We start from the raw sequence: 21,047 nt of genomic DNA on the forward strand, positions 1-21,047 counted from the left end.
CCTCCTGTGTTTGCGAGACATTAAAATCATTGGCTCATACGTAGCAAAGCCTCAGGGGAAGTCAAACCACAACTTATAAACACAAACAAGCTAACAGCGGTCTGGCAGGGTACAGACGACTTAAAAGTGATTCATATTCATTACTAAAGGAACGGCGAAGACCTAAAGCATGAGTCAGATAACATAAAATGAATATTCCTTACAAATAAATACAGTTAAAAAGCCTCTTAAAAACCTGTTGCATTTTAGGCCTACCAGTTGTGGGTCTGAGGTGAGGCTACATAACATCCTGACAGTCTGACTGGCTTGCTGTAGCGTTGATGCCCTGGATTTTCCTGGCCGTGCAGCTCCCTCCTCCTCAAACTGCAGGTTGGTTAGCACACCATGACTTAAAGAATCTGCAGGAGCAATGAGGGGAACAGGCATCAGGATCATGTCTCTCTTGCAGTTTAGGATAATATACAAATGCAACATAACTTTACAGTGTAGAGTGTCAGATAGTTCCTGACCTGCTCCTGAAGGAGTCCCTCGCTGGGCTCTGAGCAGGAGCAATGTGGACACCGTGCGGGTCTTCACTGACCCTGCAGGCCTGGACCATGTTACCATGGAAACGGCTTCAGTACAGTTGACCTCCTCCATCACTGTAGATCCATGGCGCTGAACACAGTGTAGTTCTGACTGCACTGACTAGCAAAAAGACGAGAAACAAACCTCCTATGTGAATCAGTGACTGATGTTATATTTATAATAGTGGTCTCAAAAGGATATCCTCTTGTTCAGTGGTACAGGAATCTACATCTATCATACATTCTGAACAGACAGAAGAGTAAACTCACTGTATCTTCAGTTAGAGCCACTGAATGGGGCCAGAAGTTTGCCAGCCTGGACTCTTGGCACTGTTTTAGATCCCTGGTCTTCAGCAGCACAGGCCCTCGCCTCTCATACCTGCTGGTGCACGTCCCGTACACATCTGTCTGAGGAAGAGGTATTAAAGGAAAGTCAGATAATCACAACATATTATGACATAATGATCTTAATGTCAGTTATTGTTAGTTGTAAGAGTGGAGGTGGTACTTGTCAGACTAGAGGAAGCCATTGTTGCTCTGGTTTTATTTAGAAATCTTCATTAAGCCTGGTTTTGTTGCACAGATTTATGCAAAATCTCTTTCCATGCAAACATCTGTGTAAATTGGGGATGAACTACATTGACCATGACCCTTATCAACCCTCACCTCCTTCTCTATTTCCTGTTTGGCAGCTGTGCGGGAGGTCTGGAGCATGCTCAGTAGAGCCCTTTTAATGTTGAGGGCCCACACCTGCTCCCCCTCCTGGAGACAGAGGGCTGTGACCTTTCCCCCCTGGAGGGAGAACTTGAGGCGCGTCCTCTCCAGTGACTCCCTGGGAAACAAAAACACCAGATGAGCCCCCTGGAACCCGACAACACAGACAAGTGGAGCGTCCTAAAAGAGTATCACATTCATAGGAAAAACAGTTGTAGCATTCCAAAATTATGTGGATTTTCACTGAGAACGCTGCAGCCAAAGTCCACATACACATGTGCAAAATAACTGAGCAGATAACGTCCATTCATTCAGTGTCCTTTAAAAAAAACACTTAAAATTGCAAGAAATCTACTGCGTATTACCTCAGGCTTTTCAAACGCTGCACAGAGTGTTCCTTCTGAGGAGAAAGTCGTTTTATCTGTGGATTCCTAATCTGTTGGACAAATGTGTACATGAAACCACAATATCATAAACTTTTTTTTGCGGTATTTTACAAAGACTTAAATGAAGCTGACCTGCATCATTAGGTGACACTTGGAGACCACATCAATATCAACCACACAGTCCAAAGCCAGTCCATTCCTGCCAGCATTGGAGCCATGAAGGGTGGTGGTAATTGTCGTGCTATACCTGTAAGTATACCTCACCCCTCTCTGAAAGGACAAATCAGGCGTAGGAAGCCCTGTGGATATGAAATAATACAATCAAAAATCTAAAACAAACAACAACAAAAAAAACTACATGGAATGTGAAAAATTCTCACCAGCACAACTTGAATCACAGAGATTTGGTTCCACATGAAAGCAATCACCTACTGCACAAAGAATAAGGTACAAAAATCTCAGAATTGCTGACAAAAAAAACATATATATATAAATTTTTTAAAGAAATCTTGTCAAACTTCTAAACATCTGTAACACTCACAGCTATGACACCAGTTGACTCTGTTTTTAGTGGAAAATGACAAACCAAAAATTCACATAACTCAAATCAAAAGCCATAAAACTCACCATGTAGCAGGACAAAAATCAGTGTAAGATGTAGACAGTGAAGCCATAATAAAGACACGGCCATAGCAACACCAAGTCACTGCAGGTCTGGCTGCCTCCGAGCCTCCACATGTAAGTGAGATGAAAACCAAGCACTGTTCACAGCCACTGAATGACCACACTTGTACGTGGGCTTCCACAGTGACCCATACTGCTCACAGCAACCAATCAGGAAATACCTTCCACACTGCAGCTACAAACATCCACTGAGCCAATCATTTGACACTACACCGGGCCTCATTAGAAATGAGGTTTTCTTATACTACCATTGACTTGGGCTGACATAAGACATGAGCCACATATGGAGAGAAAATCAGTTTATTGAAGGAAAGTTTACAGTTTAAAGCTGATGAGCTGGCAGCACCATATCCAGTCTGAGACATAGTCACCGGACAGGAGGGATGAGTATAGATACATTATGAAGGAGTGGACAACAAGAACACCTTTCAATATGGTAAAAAAAACACAAACAAACAAAAAAAACAGCACAACAAATAATAGTAACCCAAGTGTGTGTGCTATTGTAACCTTCTCATCCTTCTACGATAAAATAGATTCGTGTGGAGGATGCACACATACAAACACTGTCAATATAACCATAATCAATAAACCACACAACCAACATAGGTTCTAATCTCGTCAAAGCTGATTCACACTTTTCTGAAAACAAACAACTACAGTTGAGAGAAGTAAGCATAAGAGAAGAGGGACATCTAGTGTCTGTGTCTTATGGATAAAAACCAATGAAAAAGTAGAGATTTGGTGGGGCCATCAAGGCCATTTATAGAACTATTTTGGTCCATCGAAAAGCCCACCACCACTCAGCCACGCTTCCAGCCTTTGACTGGGCCCAAGCTAAATTATCCTGCAAGCCTTTCATCCCATTCTCCTTCCCCCCATCATTACCCAAGCTGCCTGCCACCTACTTTCCACGATGCACCCACTACCGCGGTCCACGCCCGAGCTTCCGACGTCAGTCAGTGCGTGCTGCTGCCTGACGCTGCTTTCAAATACGTAGAAAAGTAGTATTTAAGAACTCCCTTTGAAAAATGCCGTTAACCGGCTTTCACCCCAACTTTTAGATCGTCAAATAGTAGTAGTAGGTTAGTTTGTTACATTTATTATGCCAGATATATTTTAGTATGCCAGAATATAAAACAATTATTCTTGCGATTTGGAGGGAGTATATAAAACACACGTAGACAGCACAACCATTTGATAGATTTACATAGATTTTTTTCCATTTGTGTTTTGATATTACGATTTGTGACTTGCTTTAGGGCAGTAAGTTAAATGTATCACTTGGCGAGTCGATAGTGGAGTCACAAAAACGAAAAAAATAAAAGTACTGATGTGGCCTTTGCAGGAAAAAAACACATAAACACGTCTAAACATTTTCACTGACCGTCCCTGAATGCCTCCTGGGGGGCGTAGGTTTGACCGGCTTCACGGTGGCTCAGACACAATGAGCCGTCAGACGGAGAGGTGCGCGCATGTTGGGCCGAAGACATTGGCACGGTTTTAGCACATTATTATTCTTTTTTGTGCCTTTTCTTTGACTTACTTAGTAATTATCAAACTACTGATACGCTGTATGGCGGTTACAAGGCCCAGCTGGGAACGGTTAGTTCGTCGAGTTTGATGAAAACGAGGTCGGGATCAGACTACCGTTAGCCCCTCCTGGCGGATTTTTTTTTTTTTTTCGTTATTTTTTTCTAGCTAAAGCCAACAAAACAACGCAGATAACGATGTCGTTGACTGCTTCGTCCGATTATTTCGCTGCCGAGTGCCTGGTATCGATATCTACCGGTCCTGTCCTGCATAGACCCACCCCGGTCGTCCCCGCCAGCCAGCCGGCCACCGTGGGCCTGCTCCCTGGGGAGCCCGACGGGTCGAGCGAGGATAGGGAAGTGCGGGAGACTCTGAGGCTGGAGGGGGCGAACATGATGGCGGTGGCCGGTATCCTCACCGACTTGCACGGTAAGTTCCGCCCCATGTCGGCCTACTCGGAGAGCAGCAACTCATCATGTGGTGGGGAGAGCGGTTACACCACGTTGTCCGACCCAACCACTCCTACCATGACCCCCTCCGCCACCCCGGTCCCCGGACAGCAACAGCAGCTGAGGGGGGGAGGAGGAGGAGGCGTGGGGGCCCCGCGGTCCCCGGTGAAGCGGCATCAGTGCACTTTTGACGGATGCGACAGAGTTTACGGGAAATCGTCCCACCTGAAGGCACACATCCGGACACACACAGGTATGGAGACAACAACAGTTTCGTTACACTGGCAGTTCACATGTTGTGTAGCTAACCCCTGAATATAAACTCCCCAACTTCTGCTTTGTCGGTGGCATGCACACCCGTGTTGTTATGACCACTATATCAGATAATATGGGCAAGGCTTTTGTATTTAATGGGATTAGTTAATAGCAGCATGGTGGCGGCAGTTTTTTCCCCCATTTACCCCCAACTTGGCTCAATAACGTGGCCAAACAAAAAGGGAAGGACAGAAACACGCCTCTTCAGAGACTCTGACAAAGAAGTAAACTAACAAAAGAACTGGGCTGGACGTGAAACCCGGTGACGAAGGTCTTCCTCCTCACTGGATTTGCATATGAAATGAACGTAAGACGAAACCTTATCGTCGAGGGCAGGGAGTTCATTGTCGGTCACAGCCTGTCCTGTTGATGGCAGCAGCAAGTGCCTGGCGGTGGCTCCTCGCTTTCTGCAGGCATCACATCCTCTTCGTGGGGACCGTGAGGACTGCTGGCTCGTCGACACTGTCAGTTTATTATTTATTTACAACCTATACGAAAAGAGTCGTAGTAGAGGGAGGCGCGTCCGATAGCGGACGTGTCTTGATAAGCAACACCTTTTCGTTAGTTTTGGGGGGTGCTGAGGAAGTATGGCTGACTGTTTTGTTTCAGCTCACTTCACAATCCGTTTTACAGCTTCGTATCTCAACCGCGCAATGTTACCAGCTAGATTTATTTGGAAACAGGCCCAGCTGTCAGACTGATAGCGGAGCTCTGTGGCACTGAAATGTGCATGTGATTTTTTTTTTTTTTTTTTTGATTTTTTTTTTTTCTCGCAAAATCAGGGGAATCGGTGTGTTCAGGTCACTGAGCAGGCGTAAACGGATTAAGGGCAGGAAACGGCTCGAAGTGACTCTGGTGGGAACGCCCTCACAGAGCCCTACAACAACAACGCGGCCTGGCTTTGTGATCTTGAAAACGGCACCGACCATCCTACTCGCTTTTCGTGGTTTGACTCGCGTTGCCTGCAAGAGATTAAGGCTACCAGTAGCTTAGGAAGACTAATCTGCACTATCTAAATCCTAGAAATGTTTTGTTACGTATGGAACCACGTAGATATTAATATTTTTGTCTACGCCACATTTCATTAAAAAAAAAACAGGCTGCAGATTAATGTCACCATCTTGGTATTTAATGTGGTGACTTAAAACTTGAGTTTGCTCTTGGGGTGCAGTCACAGATTTTCTACCAGTGTTTTATTTGTACAATGACAAAAACGATAAGTAAACAAAGTCTGTTCTGCGCTGCAAAGCAGGCGATTGCATTCGCTTTAGGGAACAACTTAAAACAAAACAGACAATAAAAAGCTTGCAATAATGCCTGAGACCACGTTACTTAAATCTAGGAATTAAATTGCATTAATTTACAAACAGTTGAATGTTATGCCTTGCTGTTATTTAAAGTATGGACCCAGTTACCCAGCGGTTACATTGGCATAAATTGCACCTGTTGGAGCTGAAGTGATTTGTTAATCATCTAATCAGTAGATTTTGAGTTTTGCACAGCGGGTCTGACAAAGCAAGCTGTCTGAAGCATCACATTGGGCTTTATACATATCTTTTGACATTTTATGGACCAAATGATGTAAATGCATCAGATCTGTTGCATGCTTGTGGTGTAAACTTGGTGAGTTGTATTGTAAGTGGTTAGTCACATGGTGCTTAATGGTTATCCCTGCTCTGTTTTTTGTCCATGCTGCAGGTGAGAGGCCCTTCCCATGCACCTGGCCTGACTGCGAGAAGAAGTTCGCCCGCTCCGATGAGCTCGCACGCCACACCCGCACCCACACAGGAGAAAAACGTTTCCTGTGCCCACTGTGCGATAAGCGCTTCATGCGCAGCGACCACCTGATCAAGCACGCCCGCCGCCATCCTGACTTCCATCCCTCCATGTTGGGCCGCAACAAGGGGACATCCTCTGCTTCCAGCCCAGCTGTGCACCATTAGGATGGTTTGGGATGGGGGTTTACTTTGTGCTGGGGTCAGCAGGAGCACAGAAGATCGCGGTGGTTTCAAGTTAACCAGCTACAATCAGATCCACTGATTAGGATTGAGCATTGTTGTGTTGTACTCGAAAATGTGCACATATACACACATACACAAGCGAACACACGCAGAGCCAGATGTGAGGGGGAAGAAGCCTCATCTCTCCATCCACACAGATGAGTCATGTGACCACTATCCACCTGCTCATAATAACTAGGGTTGGGTATCGAGAGCGTTCCCAAATCTATAAGAACTGAGGATTTGTTAAGAAATGTGCTTTTCGATCCTACTTATCGTTTCCTGAAAGCAAAGTCTGGATTTGCTGCACTTCCATCGCAGGTTACATGTGCATCAAAGCACGTGTATGATGTTTACAATGTGACAGACCGGGGGTAGCTTCCAAAAGTGTAGCTACGCTTCACAAAAGACAGTAATAATAATAATTCGCTATATGAAAATAAATAAGTGCGAGGGAGGAAAGTCCACAGATGATATAAGAATGCAGTGCATTTTAATATCGTGTGTGGTTACATAGTAAAATTCTGTGGTGAAACATTTTATAGATCAAATATCCAGATGGGAATGTCAGTTTTTGGTTTGGTCTCTGAATTAAATGCCAGACAAATCAAGGTGCTTCATTCATTACAACATTGGCCTAAAATGACATTATTAGGCTTTAATGCCTCAGAAGGTAAAAACTAGTGTAAAACCATTCCACTTTTACATGGCACAACAGAGGACATCATTTTTTCTTTCTTTTAACCAAAAACAATGATGACAGTTATGAGATGTTTATATCAATCAAAACCTTATGAAAATAAATGTGGTTTTTGCTTTCAGCATATTTTGGTTTTCTTGATTAATCAGGATTCGATAAGAATTGGAATCATTAAGCAGATTTCAGTCGGTAAAATAAACCCAACCCTAAACATAACCTTCTTTTCTCAAACTGAAACACTTTCACAAATTGCAGGGATTTTTCATGTTTTCTGTGCAAATCTGCACATTCATCAGCCAAAACTCCTCTGATTTCTTGTGGCTAATTTGCTGGTTGTTGTTGTGCTTCTCAGTACCATTAATTACCATGAGTAGCACAACATTGTGATGTTAAGTAGCGAGGCAGTGACTAGAAGCTTTTTAGCTTTTTTATGTTTTTGTTTGTTTGTTTTTTTTAGCTTTGCCGAGTCCATATTCAAAGTTTTAGTGGTGACACATTCCTTCATTTTTTTATTGCGATAGTAACCATCATTGAGGTGATATTTGTCTATTTTCTTCTTGTACATTGAATTTAACAATAGATCAAATATTAATTTTGCCAGAAAGTGGATCAAACTTCACTGTAGAAGAGCTGTTTGCACGCCATTCTTGAGTCTTGATATTCAGTTATTCATGAAATGCTGACACATAATACACAGTAGTATTATGTCTAATACTGATGCAAATGTATATTAAGCTTTAAGCTTTTAATGTAGAAACATGGTAAAGCTACTAGCAGCAGAATTAATACATGTGATGAATTGTAGTCCTTATATTAGGGGTAACAGTATACGCTTGATAGGATGGCATTGCCTGTGAGTGTTTGTGTGTATGTTTTTTTTATTTACCTTTTTGTTAGCGACAGAACTGGGAATAGTGTGTATGTGATAATATCAAAATATTTAGGGGGAAAGATGACGTGAGTTGAGCTTGATTTTCAACCTGCTGCCTTCAAAGTAAAAGCATTTACCCCCACTCATCAGGGGTGAGGAGCCGGATGGCAGAACATATTTTGCAGGATCAGGTGTGCCAGATGTTTCTCTTGCATGGTTTGAGTTCCAGCAGGTGATAAACTGGAGTCTTATCTAGCGTTGAAAAAACAATTCCTAGTATAAAGTGTGGGAATCAAAATTGGTATAAAATATATTAAAGCAATTTAAACAGTCTGTCCCCATAGTGGAAGGCTAATACCAGTAGACCTTTATTGTGAAGGACATTTTAACTTGTCAAAGCAGCAGAAGCACGGGTGTAACTAATAATCTGAACGATAACGATGGCTCTGTTCTATGCAGGTGTGCCATTGAACCAGCATGCACAATACTCAGAGGCAGATACTTCCAAATGGGATGCAGCCATTAATGATGTTATTACATTTGTGTTTGATAAATTAAAATGCCCGCTGTTATAAAGATTTGGTGCTTTGCTGGAAAAACAAAAATAAATGGGGATTTGTTAAAACCTGTTTAGTACATTTAGGCAAGCTGGAACGTAAATATTCCTGTCTTGCCAAAACAATTCAACAATCCTCATGTATTTAAAGATTAAAAAAAATATTTTCATGTTTAAACAGAATCAAGCAAACCTCATGTTAAGTAGATATTTATCATCTATTTGAGTACATGCAGTGTCCAGGTCTGATTCTAGAGAGGTTGAATCTTTTTTCTTTTTTATTGTTTCCACACTGTTTGTCCAACTCATGTACATATTCCTTTATCTCAGTGAACAACAATTCTTCAGGAAACTCTGAAAGCCTTAAACTATGTCATAACTACTTTGCACCATGTTTACAGTTGGATCATTTTAAAGGTATATATGGCCTCCTGTGGGCTCATTACAGATACTCATTATGCAATATGGCACTTTTTTCTTACAGGTGTATTTGGCTGAATAGTGTAATGGCTTGCACTGTTACTATGCTTCTACAAGCAAGCACTGTGGAACTTTGCTAATGTGTTAATAACCAATGGTTTGTAAAACTGCCTTTTTGTCCAAGTGCTTTAGAAAGCGTGATAAAAGAACTGGGTAGTTTGTTGTTTTTACTTTCCTTTCTTTTGGTGTTTGCTTAGTCATCCAGGCCATCTCTTGTTGTGAAATTTGTTTAATTTGAATTTGGAAATGAATTTCTTTTTATTTTCTAGATGGGACATGCATCCTTTGTTGCTCCCAGTTCTGTTGACTTTGTTTCCTCCACACTAAGATCAAAGAGAACATCTTCACGTCTTCCTCGATAATATGTCAAACCTTCTTCTGTACCATTTCACTGTAGATCTGTTCATTTTAACAAGAGCTGTACTCACTGTAGTGAATGCAATGCTTTGGATTTTTGTATACATTTCCTCAGAGGTTCGATCTGTTGACAGTTTTTGGTTGCTGCTGGCAGTAACCTTGAACACATGGACTGTTTAACAAAGGAACACACAATATACCTGTTTTCTAGATTGTCAAATGGAAATATATCCTTCCATCTTTTCTCACAGAAGGAAGCATCTTTTCACTCAGACTCTGCCCGGGTCTCAAAGCTATAATATCACAAGAAGAACATACCTCACAGATTTTTTCTTTCCTTTCTGGTATCTGTACAGCATCCATCCAACCTGTCTTTCAGATATTCCTATAAAGCCATTGAGCCTTGGGTTTCGGTTTTTATCAGCTAGATGGTCTGTTATGTAGCCTTGTCCTTCTATTGTCTGTATATGCAACATCACTACTACCTGTGTAGCAACAGAGTTTCTTTGCCCCTGCCTCAATGAACTTCTGTTGTTAATAGACAGTGGTAAATGAATCTACTGGATAAATCCTGCACCAATGGTCCCTGTCATCAAAGCTCAGCAGTTGTTTTAGTTACCAAGGGAAAGACTCACTGCTGGCTGGGGCAGAGGCTAAAAGCGTTTTTAAAATGTAAAAAAATACCTGTAGACTGTCACTTCACTGCAGATATCGATTGAAAGAGCTCAGTCCAAATCTATTTGTTCATATCACTGAATGTGGCTTGATGACAGATGAGCATTATCCACTTTGGATTTAATTTTTGCTGTGCTGCCTTGCTGAGAGAAAAAAAAAAAAAGCGATAATTTCTCTTGTCACCACACTAATTCAGATATGCACATTGTACAGAAACGGATGTTTTTTAAATTGATGCCTAATTTTTACATTAATGTAATTTTTAAAATCCTCTTATCAAAGCTTTAGTTAAGGTGAATAGGAGGAACTGTGGAACTAAATAATTGCTGCAACAAGCTGTTTTGATATTTATATTCTCAGGTGTCTTAAATTTTGAGCATTGGAGTTTCAATATTTCCTGTGCAACACCGAAGTACAAGCATGTTTTATTTCTTTTGTTATACTGATTAATTTATTACAAAAAAAACGTATCATTTGTGTGGTTTAATTATTCTTTTCATAACTCACTTTGTGATATGGAACAGTACTAATATTAATTAGTTCCATTGTTTGCTTGACATGAAAATACCAGTGCTTTTTTTTTTTTTTTTTTTTTAAATAAAAATCCTTAAGTTGAATGCTGTGTTCATTTTTTTTTTTTTTTTTATGGTCAAAAGTGTCGGCCTTAATAAAATAACAGAAATGTTATTACGTAACAATTTTCAATTAATGAACACGAGGCTGTATCTGAACATTAACTAGGTGTTAATGTGAGGGTCAGTGCTGGAGTATTTGATGCAAGTCTCCATCTTGGGTTTGTTTCTGTTCGATGCCGGTTCTGCTCTCGTTCCTGACCTAAACAAAATGGCAGGTGCACTTCATCTGTTTTATTTGTGTGTTGCTGCCACCATGACGTAAGAAAATTACTCTTTTCTTCTCGTTTCTTCTCATGATGTGAGCAGTATCTCATTTTAACAAGATCCTTTTTATGTTAGAGCAAGTTATTTATTTGTATGTTCAATTTTGCGACACTTTCTTGTTATTAGGCTACTACTTAGCAAAAAAATGATTACGTTTTTACAACAAACCCTTTATGTTATGACATTTCATTTCATCCAGTTATATCACAAAACCCAAAGTAAACCAGATTATTAGACCAATAATTTCACAAAATCTTGTTAAAATGAAAGGTTTTTTGTATTAGTCTGTACAGATTCATGTCATTAAAACATAATAAGTTTTTTTGCTTTTTTGGGCTGCAGCAGTTTGCTGCTGTATTTTTACCTGTAGATATTATACACATATGTAATTAAGAAACAGGTGTATTTCTGGGCTTTTATTTCTTAAACTAAGTTTAATGTTGAATAGTTGAAAGAGAAGAAATGTTTGCTTTTTGATAGACACACACACACACTTTGTTTGACTGTCTTGGTCGACACAGGTGGTCTTGGTGAGTGGAAAGCCAGATCACCACCCAGGCCCTGGAAGAGTCCTGACCTGACTGGGTTATTTTGTGAACACTGAGATGATAAGGACTTTTGGTTGGGTCTTTACAAAGATCCTTGTGTTAAAACATAATATTTAGACCTGTTTCAGATTTATTCTTTGAGTTTCATCAAATTTACACTGAGAAAACCTGGGACCAGACAGTGTCTGCTCTTAGAAAAACCGTACACATGGCACAGAGGTTGCCCCCAGGTTGTTAAACTGGCCACGGTGTGTAACCATGGTGTGTAACACGTCCCTCTCAGAGTTCATCTCTGTGTCCACTGGCAGAGACGGGTGGCAGGTCACCACGAGCAGAATGAGGAGCCACATGTCCAAACCCAAGTTCCTCAGTGTCCTGCTCACGCCGGTGTTTGGCCCCGTCTCTGTCCCAGTCTGTTTCCACTGCCTCATCGTCCCAGATGGTGGATGTCTCTGTGTCGCTGAAGTAGCCGGGCTCACCAGTGTAGTGTGTGGGGAAGAGCAACAGAGGCTCCACTGAAAAGGCTCTCAGGTCCCTCAGCTCAAAGTACTGCATGTACTCGTCTCTGACGGAATAAGGAAGTGTGCATGTTAATAAAAAAAAAAAAAGACGAACAAGGCAGTTTCACTTCACTTTAGAGTGAATACAAAAAGCTCTTACTAGTATTCAAAGGTTAACATGGGGCCACATGGTGGATGAGACTCACTTGGGGTGCTTGTTGAACATGACAGGCAAGAACTCATCCACAGGCAGCATTTTGTGCAGGGGCTTTGCCTGCAGGAGCTTCTCGGCCCCCTGCAGGGACAGCACATAACCCAAAGTCCAGTAGGAATATCCTGGGTGCACGAGGTTACTGACTCCCTTTACCCAGTGCTCTGGCTCCTTCACCTGCATCCGCTTACGACCCACATAGCTTCAGAGAGACAGGTCAGTGACTGAGATGCTTTGAGCAAAAAATGAAACCCCCTTTAAAGAATAATGGCTAAATGCAATGGGCTCCCTCAATATGAAAAGAGAGACATTTTTGAAACTTCACTTACATCAGATCCCAGTCGAGTCCCACTCTCATCACATTGTCCATAATGGCCACCAGCCTGCTGCGAAATCTGGGCTCAAATCTCACATCATCCTCCAGCACAAGCACCTGCTGCAGTTCCTGCTGCACCACCTACAGGGGGCAACACACAGACAGCCATAATTATCATGACCAGCCCCGAGCTGAACCTATTCATGCTGCCACATAAGCACCAACTCCAGTGCGTTGTACATTGTCCTTGAATTGAACAGTTTTATGCTGTACCCGCTTCCAGATGTTGTAGTGGCTGAGGAAGCAGCCGATCTCCCCTCGAGTCAGCACACGGTCTGAATACGGGTCTTTATACCCAGGCAGCATGTCTATACCCATGGCCTGCAGCTGAGAGGAGTTCAATGCTCTGTGGACAACACGGGCAAATGTATTTCCTCATTAACAGTGTGAGACATGGCAAATGTTTCCTGACATTTGGAGCCTTGTTTCTCATTTCCACTATCAAGTCCTACATCATAAAGGTAGAGTCACCTAACATGGTTAAAACCCACCACTAAAGATACTTCAAGTTAAGTTTTATCTAGTTTTGTGTTTTCAACGCCGACAGATCTTACGCTCACTCATTTGATTATATAGCATAATGACAGGAAACTAAATATAAGTTCATTTTCTTCACTTTATTACAATTTTTGTCACATGTACTTTACTTGGCTATTTCCGTTTCATGCTACTTCATTCATCTACTCAGTCCACTACAGTCATATCTGTGTATAGTTACTGACAGTGGTGTGAGAAGTACTAAGAGCCTTTGAAATAAAAAGCACAAACCACAGTGTAAATTTATTCTGTTAGAAGTGATAGTCCTGCAGTCAGTAGCTTCTTAAAATACAGAGGCAAAATGTTCCTAAAGTGTCAAAGGTGTTCTTAATGTAAAATAGCCTCATTCAGATGGTTATACATTGCACTATTAAAATGTATTACATATGCATTAATGTGCAAGCAGCATTTCACTGTTGCAGTTGGTTGAGGTGGAGTTATTTTGATCTACTACACATAGTGTTGGCGGTTTGTCTGTGCAAACTGTCATATTGTTTTAGAGTTTTCTGCAAAGTAACCAGTAACTCCAGCTGTGGAATAAATGTAGTGCAGTAAATATTTTCCTCTGAAATCTTTTAGAAAGATGCATAAAATGGAAATTGCTCAAATAAAGCACCACAAACTTGTACTTGATTATGGTGCTGTCCACTGGTCACTAGTTACTTTGCAGATTCCAATTTTACATACAAAACAAAACCTGTTGCATTTTTTATAGAATAAACCAGTGGCTCTCAAACATCAAGGACCTCTAAACTGACACAAATTAGACCACGGATCCTCATCTGATAAGATATTTGCTTTTAGATGTTTTAGTACAGGAAGTGTTAGAAACCCGTGACTGAAATAGTCAAACATTCTGTCACTGTGTTACTTATGGATGGATTTACAGTGGAAATAAATGATTCCCCTTTTTGCTGAGGACCCCCAGGAACCCCCTAAAGGATCCTAAGGGGTCCCTGGACCTCACCTACTAATCTACCCAATAGTAAAAAAGTAGTTGAAATCAGCTCTACCTGCTACACAGCTACAACACTAACAGGTTATTTATATATCAGTAATAATAAAATCTAATAAAGTAACATATACACAGATGAAAATATTTACCGCACTGCATTTATGTCACGGCTGGAGTTACTGGTTACTTTGCAGGAAACTCTACACCTGCATTTTAACTTGTAACTGAGGATCTCTTCATCGTGTTAACTCTTACTTCAGAATACAGCTTCCACCCCTGCAAAATGACACCTGTTACTGTATGTCATACTTGCCATCCACGGCCTCCGTCAACGTGGCGTTGATACCGAGGACGGCCAGAGAGCTCAGCATCCTCTCCCGCCGGTCTGAGCGGCGCCTCAGATTGATCAGAAAGATCTAGAGATGGAGCAGAATAAAGTGACTGTTCACTCAGCACTTCACAACTGGAAAACATTTCGCTCGGCTCCTGAAAATGTATCTGCACCTCGTCAAAACCCATCTTTCCTGGTTCTTTAGGAACAGAGTGCACATACTGTGACGGCTCCATGGTGTAGTCAACTGGAAAGAAAGTTCACACACAATTTTTCACTACAGTATATAGTCAGTTTAGATTTTTCTAGACCAGATGTTTGGTTTCAAGGGAATTTCTTAGATCAGTTCAAAATCTAACTTATGTGAAATTGTCCAAGAAGACGGAGAGAAGGTGAAATGAGAGGCAGTGGGCTTTCACAGAGGAGTGAGACATCTGTCAGCACTGTGAGAGCAAAAAAGACCAAATATGCTCTCTCTCTCTCTCTCTCACACACACACACACACACACATACACACACACACACACAGAGGACGTGGTGAGCAAAGACTAAAGAAAGAGAACCTTAAAACTCTTCCTGTTGTTCAGAATCCAATATCACAGAGTTAACCACAGTATGTTCATAAAACAGAGTCAGCGCCTACTGAGTGCCTCAGTCAGTGTGTGGGTAAAACCCTCCTCCTCCTCCTCCAGTGTCTGGTCGTGCTTCAGGGGCATTGGTAAATATCCATAATGGTCCCTGTTGCACACGTACATCTGGACTCCTGCAGGGGAGAAGATCATGTGACACGCAGTGGCAGAGAAATTTCACCACTAATGTCATAACTTATGACATGAAAATGATGTAGTCACAGAAAACATCTGTCTGGTCAGCATGTTATAAAGTGAAATGATTGTTCTATTATTTAGGAGACCAGCGATAATAAAGTGCATATCAATCATAGTTATGTCTACAGCCATGTCTTAATAAAGAAAATTATGATGTACTCACCATTACTTTAATAAAGCGCTTGCTCGTTGTGGGAACTGTTGGGTTTTTCTCTGTAACAAAGTAAGGTCTTGACCTTACCCTGTAAAGTGCCTTGAGATAATGTATATTATGATTTGGCGCTATACAAATAAAATTGAATTGAATTGAATTGAATTGTGTGTTTCGTCTTCGTTACACATTAAATTACTCTAAGCACCTTCCCAAATGTATTGTAGCTTCATTCTTCATATTAATGACTGATTTCTGTGCATGAGGATTAACATTAGTGTAAGCACAGTATATGGCACAGTAAACTGATGTATATGAACAGATATTAGACATAATTATTCAAGTCTCTTAATGAAATTCTTGATCATGTTTTAAACCGTAATCCTGTTTGTTTGCCTTATGCATTGAAACATACTGTAATGTACTGTAGACCGTATCTCCTGTATCATTTCACCATATTTCAACAAACTGGGAAAAATGATGGCCACTCTGGTCACAATCTGGTTTATGTCAGAAAACCTCAAGAGACTAACTCTGACATCAGACGCAGAGACGTTCGACACAGACTGTGTGGTTTCTCTCTGAACATGTGTTTTGAAACTCTTTATGTCAGAGTGAACTAACTCAAATGTGATTTTCATCCCAAGTGATTCACATCCAGTTCAGTAAAGTTTTCCTGCACTGCACAACTCTTTCTACCTGACAGGAACAATATATCACAGTAACAAACCCAATGGTTGCCACTAACGGTTGCCAACATATTACCAGAATCATACAGGAAAAGAATCCTCCTTAAATTAAAACACATTTTGACAGGTCTGACCTGCTTGCCTCGCAGAGAAAGCGAAGGCCATGATGTCGTCTAGATGGTAGGGGTACTGGGGGTGAGGAGGGTGGAAGGCTAATGCTTGGCTGGCTCTGCGCCTCAGGTCCAGCAGGTAGGTGGAGTGCACCATGGGGACTGCAAAGCAGCCCTGCCGCTTCCACTTACGGATGGGAATATACTCTGGGGTTCGTCTGTAGTAGCCCTATGTGGGTGTTATAAGATTTAAAATGATCATTTTCCCAGTTTTTGGAATTGCCATGTTTTACGTGTCTGTTTTGGTCTCTAACAAACTGTACCTGAGGAGTAATGCCACACCAGAAGTTAGAATAAAGACTTTTTGATTCCAACATGGGCGCCACAATCGTCAGGTTCTCCGCTATCATGTCAGACAGCGCCTGGCGGTTTGTCAGCAAGTTGTCACTGTCCACGAACTGAGGGTCAAAGAAATGACATTAGTACTGTAGATAGCAGAGGTGATATGATACATCAGATACTGTGATTGTCAATACATTCTCTGAACAATCAGATACATAATTCTTTATGTCTTAGGGTCTTTTACTGTCTCACCAATATGTAATCAGTCCAAAGTCTTCTGGCAGCTCTGAGCGCCGCCTGCTTTAACTTCATCACATGGATGAACCGGGAGTCGGGCCAGTGTTTTGGACCCTGCTCATCTGCATAAGAGCTGAGAGAAAGAGAGACATGCAGGAATAAAACTGAAACCTGAACTGACTCTCACTCTATTAAATCAGTGATTAAACAGTATCAGGACGGTGGATAATCAATGGAGATGGTGCCTGAGACATTTTATTTTGAAGCAGTGGTTCACCTTGGCTTCTCAATGGGTCTCCACTCCACAGAGTGGTACAGGTGCTGCACTCCTCTCAGCCACTCCTGAAGAATGGCTGTGCTGTTGTCCACATTGTGGTCAGACGCTGCCCTGAGATCACAAAGAGTATTAATGAATTCTTTCTTTCTTTCTTTCTTTCTTTCTTTCTTTCTTTCTTTCTTTCTTTTTCTTTCTTTCTTTCTTTCTTTCTTTCTTCCTTGTCTGATAATTGCTTGTTTACTGATTATGCCGAATGTAAAGACTGACACAGTGTTGAAGGGGCCAATAATTGGTGTTAATGTCCCTTTTGCCAAATCCTACTAATGCATTCTTTGGTTTATTGTTTTGTGCAAGGTCTTTCCAATTGAACATCTTTTCATAAGCAATGCTTCCATAAACATCATTCCAGTAAATGGCTTCCTCCTTTTTCCAAAAAGATATACACATTTTTAAATCAACTGACTAATGTAATTAATAAATTTAACTTTACCAGATGGCAATTCGGTCCTTTGGATAGTCCAGTCTGTCAATGCATCCCAAGAAGTAGGGGAGGCTGTGCTGTGTGTTACGTGCGAGGATGGTGATCAACACTGTGGGTTTCAGCAGCGAGGACTCTGTCTGGAGGAGATGATCAGCTGGCAGCTCTTCTGTGTTGGTGTGCAGGACGAGTTTTCCCGCTAAAATCACAATGAATAATCTGAATCCCACAAATTCAAGAGGCATATTTCCAGCAGGGCACCTTTATGTCTCTGCAGCCTCAGACTGGTGCAACTGAGAGAGAGAGAGATAGACTCACACACACATGATAAAACACACACACACACACACAGAGAGAGAGAGAGAGAGAGAGAGAGAGAGAGAATGAGAGTCTGAGGGAAACTGAGTGTAGTTCCAGTCCCTTAGCCCACACAGATGATGTCTGATGTTGACAAACCAATCTGACCTCAAGGTCCATTTAGTAGCTGTTCTGGAGCTTTCACTCATTTCACATGACCTTCATGTGAAATGAGCCCACACTGAAAATGGTCAAATATGCATCTTTGTCTGAGAACTTTACAGACTTCAAAAGGAAATAAGTTTAAAAAGTATTAAAAGTGTTTCATGCATTTATAATGAATTAATCACTAAGTATCATTAATTTATATGTTCTTTTTCTTGCCTGATAACAGGGGAGAATAAATAAGTGAGAAAGACTGAGAGGATTTATTTTTTGGCAATGTTTATCGTGCTACTTTTGGTTTTTTTCGCCCTGAGTTGAGTCTGTAAGGCAGCTACCGTCAACAGGCTGCGCGGAACACAAGAACACCGTTTTTGCACCCGGACGGCTTTCACTGTAGCACGCCGGCAAAACCTGAAAACATAGCTCGCACATGCCATAACAGCGGCAGTGTGTCGGACATTAGACTGTGGTTAATGAGTCTGTGCTTTGCCTGGAGATACGCTCAGGAGTCAAAATGTCTCAAACGTCGGACAGAGCGGCTCCGTCGGAGAAGCCTCCGGCTCCGAACTGGATCCTGCAGCATCCAGCGGTGAGCGTCTGCGGGGCTCTGTGCTGCGTTCAGGGGACCCGTGAGAAATCATGCACTAACCACCTGTTTTCTTTCTGTTAGTTTCAGCAAATGAAGGATCTGGAGGTTGGGGACAGCGCCCAGGTGCATGCAGCTTTCCTTGTGTACATGGATCTTTCTGAAGGTGAGGATGACGAGATTTGATGATATTACACGAACCACTTTTTTTGTTTGTTTGTGAGTCATTTTATGTTCTTGTGTTGGTCAGGGAGAGTAATTGTGATTCTACTGATCCATTTTATTTATTTTTTATTTATTTATTTTTGCAGAATTCATCAGCAAACTATAATGTGCGAATTCCTGTTTAAAAACCAAAAACATGTAATATATACTAGTTCTAGTCTGGAAATACAAAATCAATTAACACTATATCTATTTCAAGTCTAAAGGAGATGGAGTTTCCTGTTATAATAAAAAGGAAATCTCATTTTTGGTTTACATAACAAAATTAATATTGAGGCTGGGGATAAAGGATAAAAGTTACTGACAACACAGTTCCTTAGTCTGTGGTACCTACGCTGTCAAGTAAGCCTCATGCTGTGTTTCTTGTTCTCCGCAGTGCGTCAGTGGAAAGAGGTGTCTTGTGTCAAGAGTCCTGAACTGCAGGTGGTTTTGTTGGAGGGGAGGGAGAAGGAAGGAGCACCCATCCAAACCATCCTTCCTCTCCCTGTTCACCGATCTCTGTGCCACAGAAGGTGATGAGACCCTTGAGAGACTCTGACCATCAAAGGTTGTCTTCCCATTTTTTCACAACTTGTCATTGTAACCCTCCGCTCTGCTGTGCAGCATTCGACAGGTGCTGGACAGAGGCTTTCCCATGCTGCTGTGTGCGGTGGCGTCCGACTCCACTCTGGTCTACCAGAGGATGACTGATGGGTTGGTGACACCCGACCCTCCTGTAGGCCCGTTCCAGGATTTGGGGCGCCGGCAGCACCGGAAGAGACGGCAGCAGCACTGAGCAGCTGGAGGGAGATGATGATGAACCACACAAAGACAATATGGAAGCAGGTGACACTGGACCCTTCCGCGGTCCCTCTCCTGGTGATGCATGTGGCTGTTGGGCCCGGCCTGTGATTCCCTCTCAATAAGAAATCATGGGCCTCACACAGTGAAGTCTAGTGACTTTAAAAACAATGTCTTCTTGTGACCCGTCGTCTCTGGTTGCATGACTGAGATTTATCTTGCAGCTCGCTGGCTGCTGTTTTTGCTGTTTTGGTTTGCTGTGCTGTAAGCACACTACAAAGTTAAGTAGGTGCTCTGTCAGTGCGATCAGAGTTGCGCTCACACAGCCCTGCACTTTGTGTGGTCACATGCAGTCTACATCCTGCCTCCCTCATGACCTTCAAATGGCACCTGATGCGTTGGATCCCAGGACATCCACAGAACATTTTGGGTGCATTAGAGTCCAACTGTTACTGGACTGATGCTGAGGCAGAGCTTGATATTTTTCAAGTTATATAACATGATAATCAAGAGACATAACATAAAGATCTCCTGAGTGTGTTTATTAACTGACTTTAAATGTAATAAACCAGATTACCAGTTAGTTTGCTCTTAATCATATTTTGTTATTTCCTTTTAAAAATATAAGTACCTTATTTTGAAAGGATAATCATCAAATGTGACAAACATATATTGACGTTAACTGCAGGAAGTTAGTGACAGTAACTCATGGAGATTAGCTAAAAATACGGTTAACAGGGAGTTAACTCAAGTTAAGCTTCAAATGAAAGTGGCCACAAGGTATATTCAATGAATTCATTCCTTTATTAGGATTTTAGGTCTAACTTTGATGTGGTACGTTAGCTAACTTTGTGTAGTCTAGTAATACCTTAGTAGCCCCTCAGTTTATCAAACCCTTCATCTGTTTTCAGTCACATTCTGCAGTTGGAAAATAAACTTCTCGGTGCTCCCTGGTGGACAAACTATGTAATAATGACCCTTTTTTAAAAGTCATCTGACATATGTTTAGCATTAATGTACGACAGTGTCTTGTTACGTAACGGATGACAAATACCCCAGAGATGAAATATCAGTCACAGCAATCAATCATTGACCCTGTTGCAAGTTTGAACATTTACTTTGATTCATCAACACAGTAAAGTGGTATTTATTTTGAATAATACCACACTTCCCTGAGCTGCACTGCAGTATGTTGCTCACAAAGTGATTCATCTTGCAGGTTGTGTGTATTGGCTGCACT

General features: G+C 41.6%; 4 protein-coding genes across 4 annotated transcripts in view; 2 read left to right on the forward strand and 2 right to left on the reverse strand.

Annotated features, from left to right (window-relative positions):
• Positions 1-2,149, reverse strand: part of LOC139629534 (uncharacterized) — a 34,310-nt gene extending 32,161 nt beyond the window's left edge. The window contains exons 1-7 of the mRNA XM_071492204.1: positions 2,047-2,149; positions 1,799-1,965; positions 1,646-1,716; positions 1,233-1,398; positions 837-974; positions 510-687; positions 256-398 (exon numbers count right to left, since the gene is read on the reverse strand). Coding sequence (XP_071348305.1) covers positions 256-398; positions 510-687; positions 837-974; positions 1,233-1,398; positions 1,646-1,716; positions 1,799-1,965; positions 2,047-2,149 — 966 coding nt within the window. The remainder of the gene's footprint in view (positions 1-255; positions 399-509; positions 688-836; positions 975-1,232; positions 1,399-1,645; positions 1,717-1,798; positions 1,966-2,046) is intronic.
• Positions 2,150-3,753: 1,604 nt separating this feature from the next.
• Positions 3,754-10,900, forward strand: LOC139629234 (Krueppel-like factor 9). The gene is made up of 2 exons (XM_071491748.1): positions 3,754-4,585; positions 6,346-10,900. Exons 1-2 carry the CDS (start codon positions 4,081-4,083, stop codon positions 6,588-6,590), a joined length of 750 nt encoding a protein of 249 aa, XP_071347849.1. The 5' UTR covers positions 3,754-4,080; the 3' UTR covers positions 6,591-10,900.
• Positions 10,901-10,943: 43 nt separating this feature from the next.
• Positions 10,944-18,082, reverse strand: LOC139629231 (procollagen galactosyltransferase 2-like). The gene is made up of 12 exons (XM_071491745.1): positions 17,767-18,082; positions 17,277-17,387; positions 17,015-17,132; positions 16,744-16,878; positions 16,445-16,649; positions 15,287-15,406; positions 14,817-14,890; positions 14,622-14,728; positions 13,034-13,166; positions 12,774-12,901; positions 12,440-12,646; positions 10,944-12,298 (listed from the first exon to the last, which is right to left on the reverse strand). The coding sequence occupies exons 1-12, from the start codon at positions 17,997-17,999 to the stop codon at positions 12,013-12,015; spliced, it is 1,857 nt and encodes a 618-aa protein (XP_071347846.1). The 5' UTR covers positions 18,000-18,082; the 3' UTR covers positions 10,944-12,012.
• A 424-nt stretch (positions 18,083-18,506) lies between these two features.
• On the forward strand, positions 18,507-20,777 carry tsen15 (TSEN15 tRNA splicing endonuclease subunit). The gene is made up of 4 exons (XM_071491753.1): positions 18,507-18,805; positions 18,887-18,968; positions 19,404-19,539; positions 19,631-20,777. The coding sequence occupies exons 1-4, from the start codon at positions 18,731-18,733 to the stop codon at positions 19,800-19,802; spliced, it is 465 nt and encodes a 154-aa protein (XP_071347854.1). The 5' UTR covers positions 18,507-18,730; the 3' UTR covers positions 19,803-20,777.
• Positions 20,778-21,047: the final 270 nt, after the last annotated feature.

The sequence above is a fragment of the Trachinotus anak genome, unplaced genomic scaffold, assembly GCF_046630095.1.
Source record: "Trachinotus anak isolate AG129_WGS33_773 ecotype Australia unplaced genomic scaffold, CSIRO_AGI_Tana_v1 ptg000012l, whole genome shotgun sequence".
Taxonomy (NCBI): domain Eukaryota; kingdom Metazoa; phylum Chordata; class Actinopteri; order Carangiformes; family Carangidae; genus Trachinotus; species Trachinotus anak.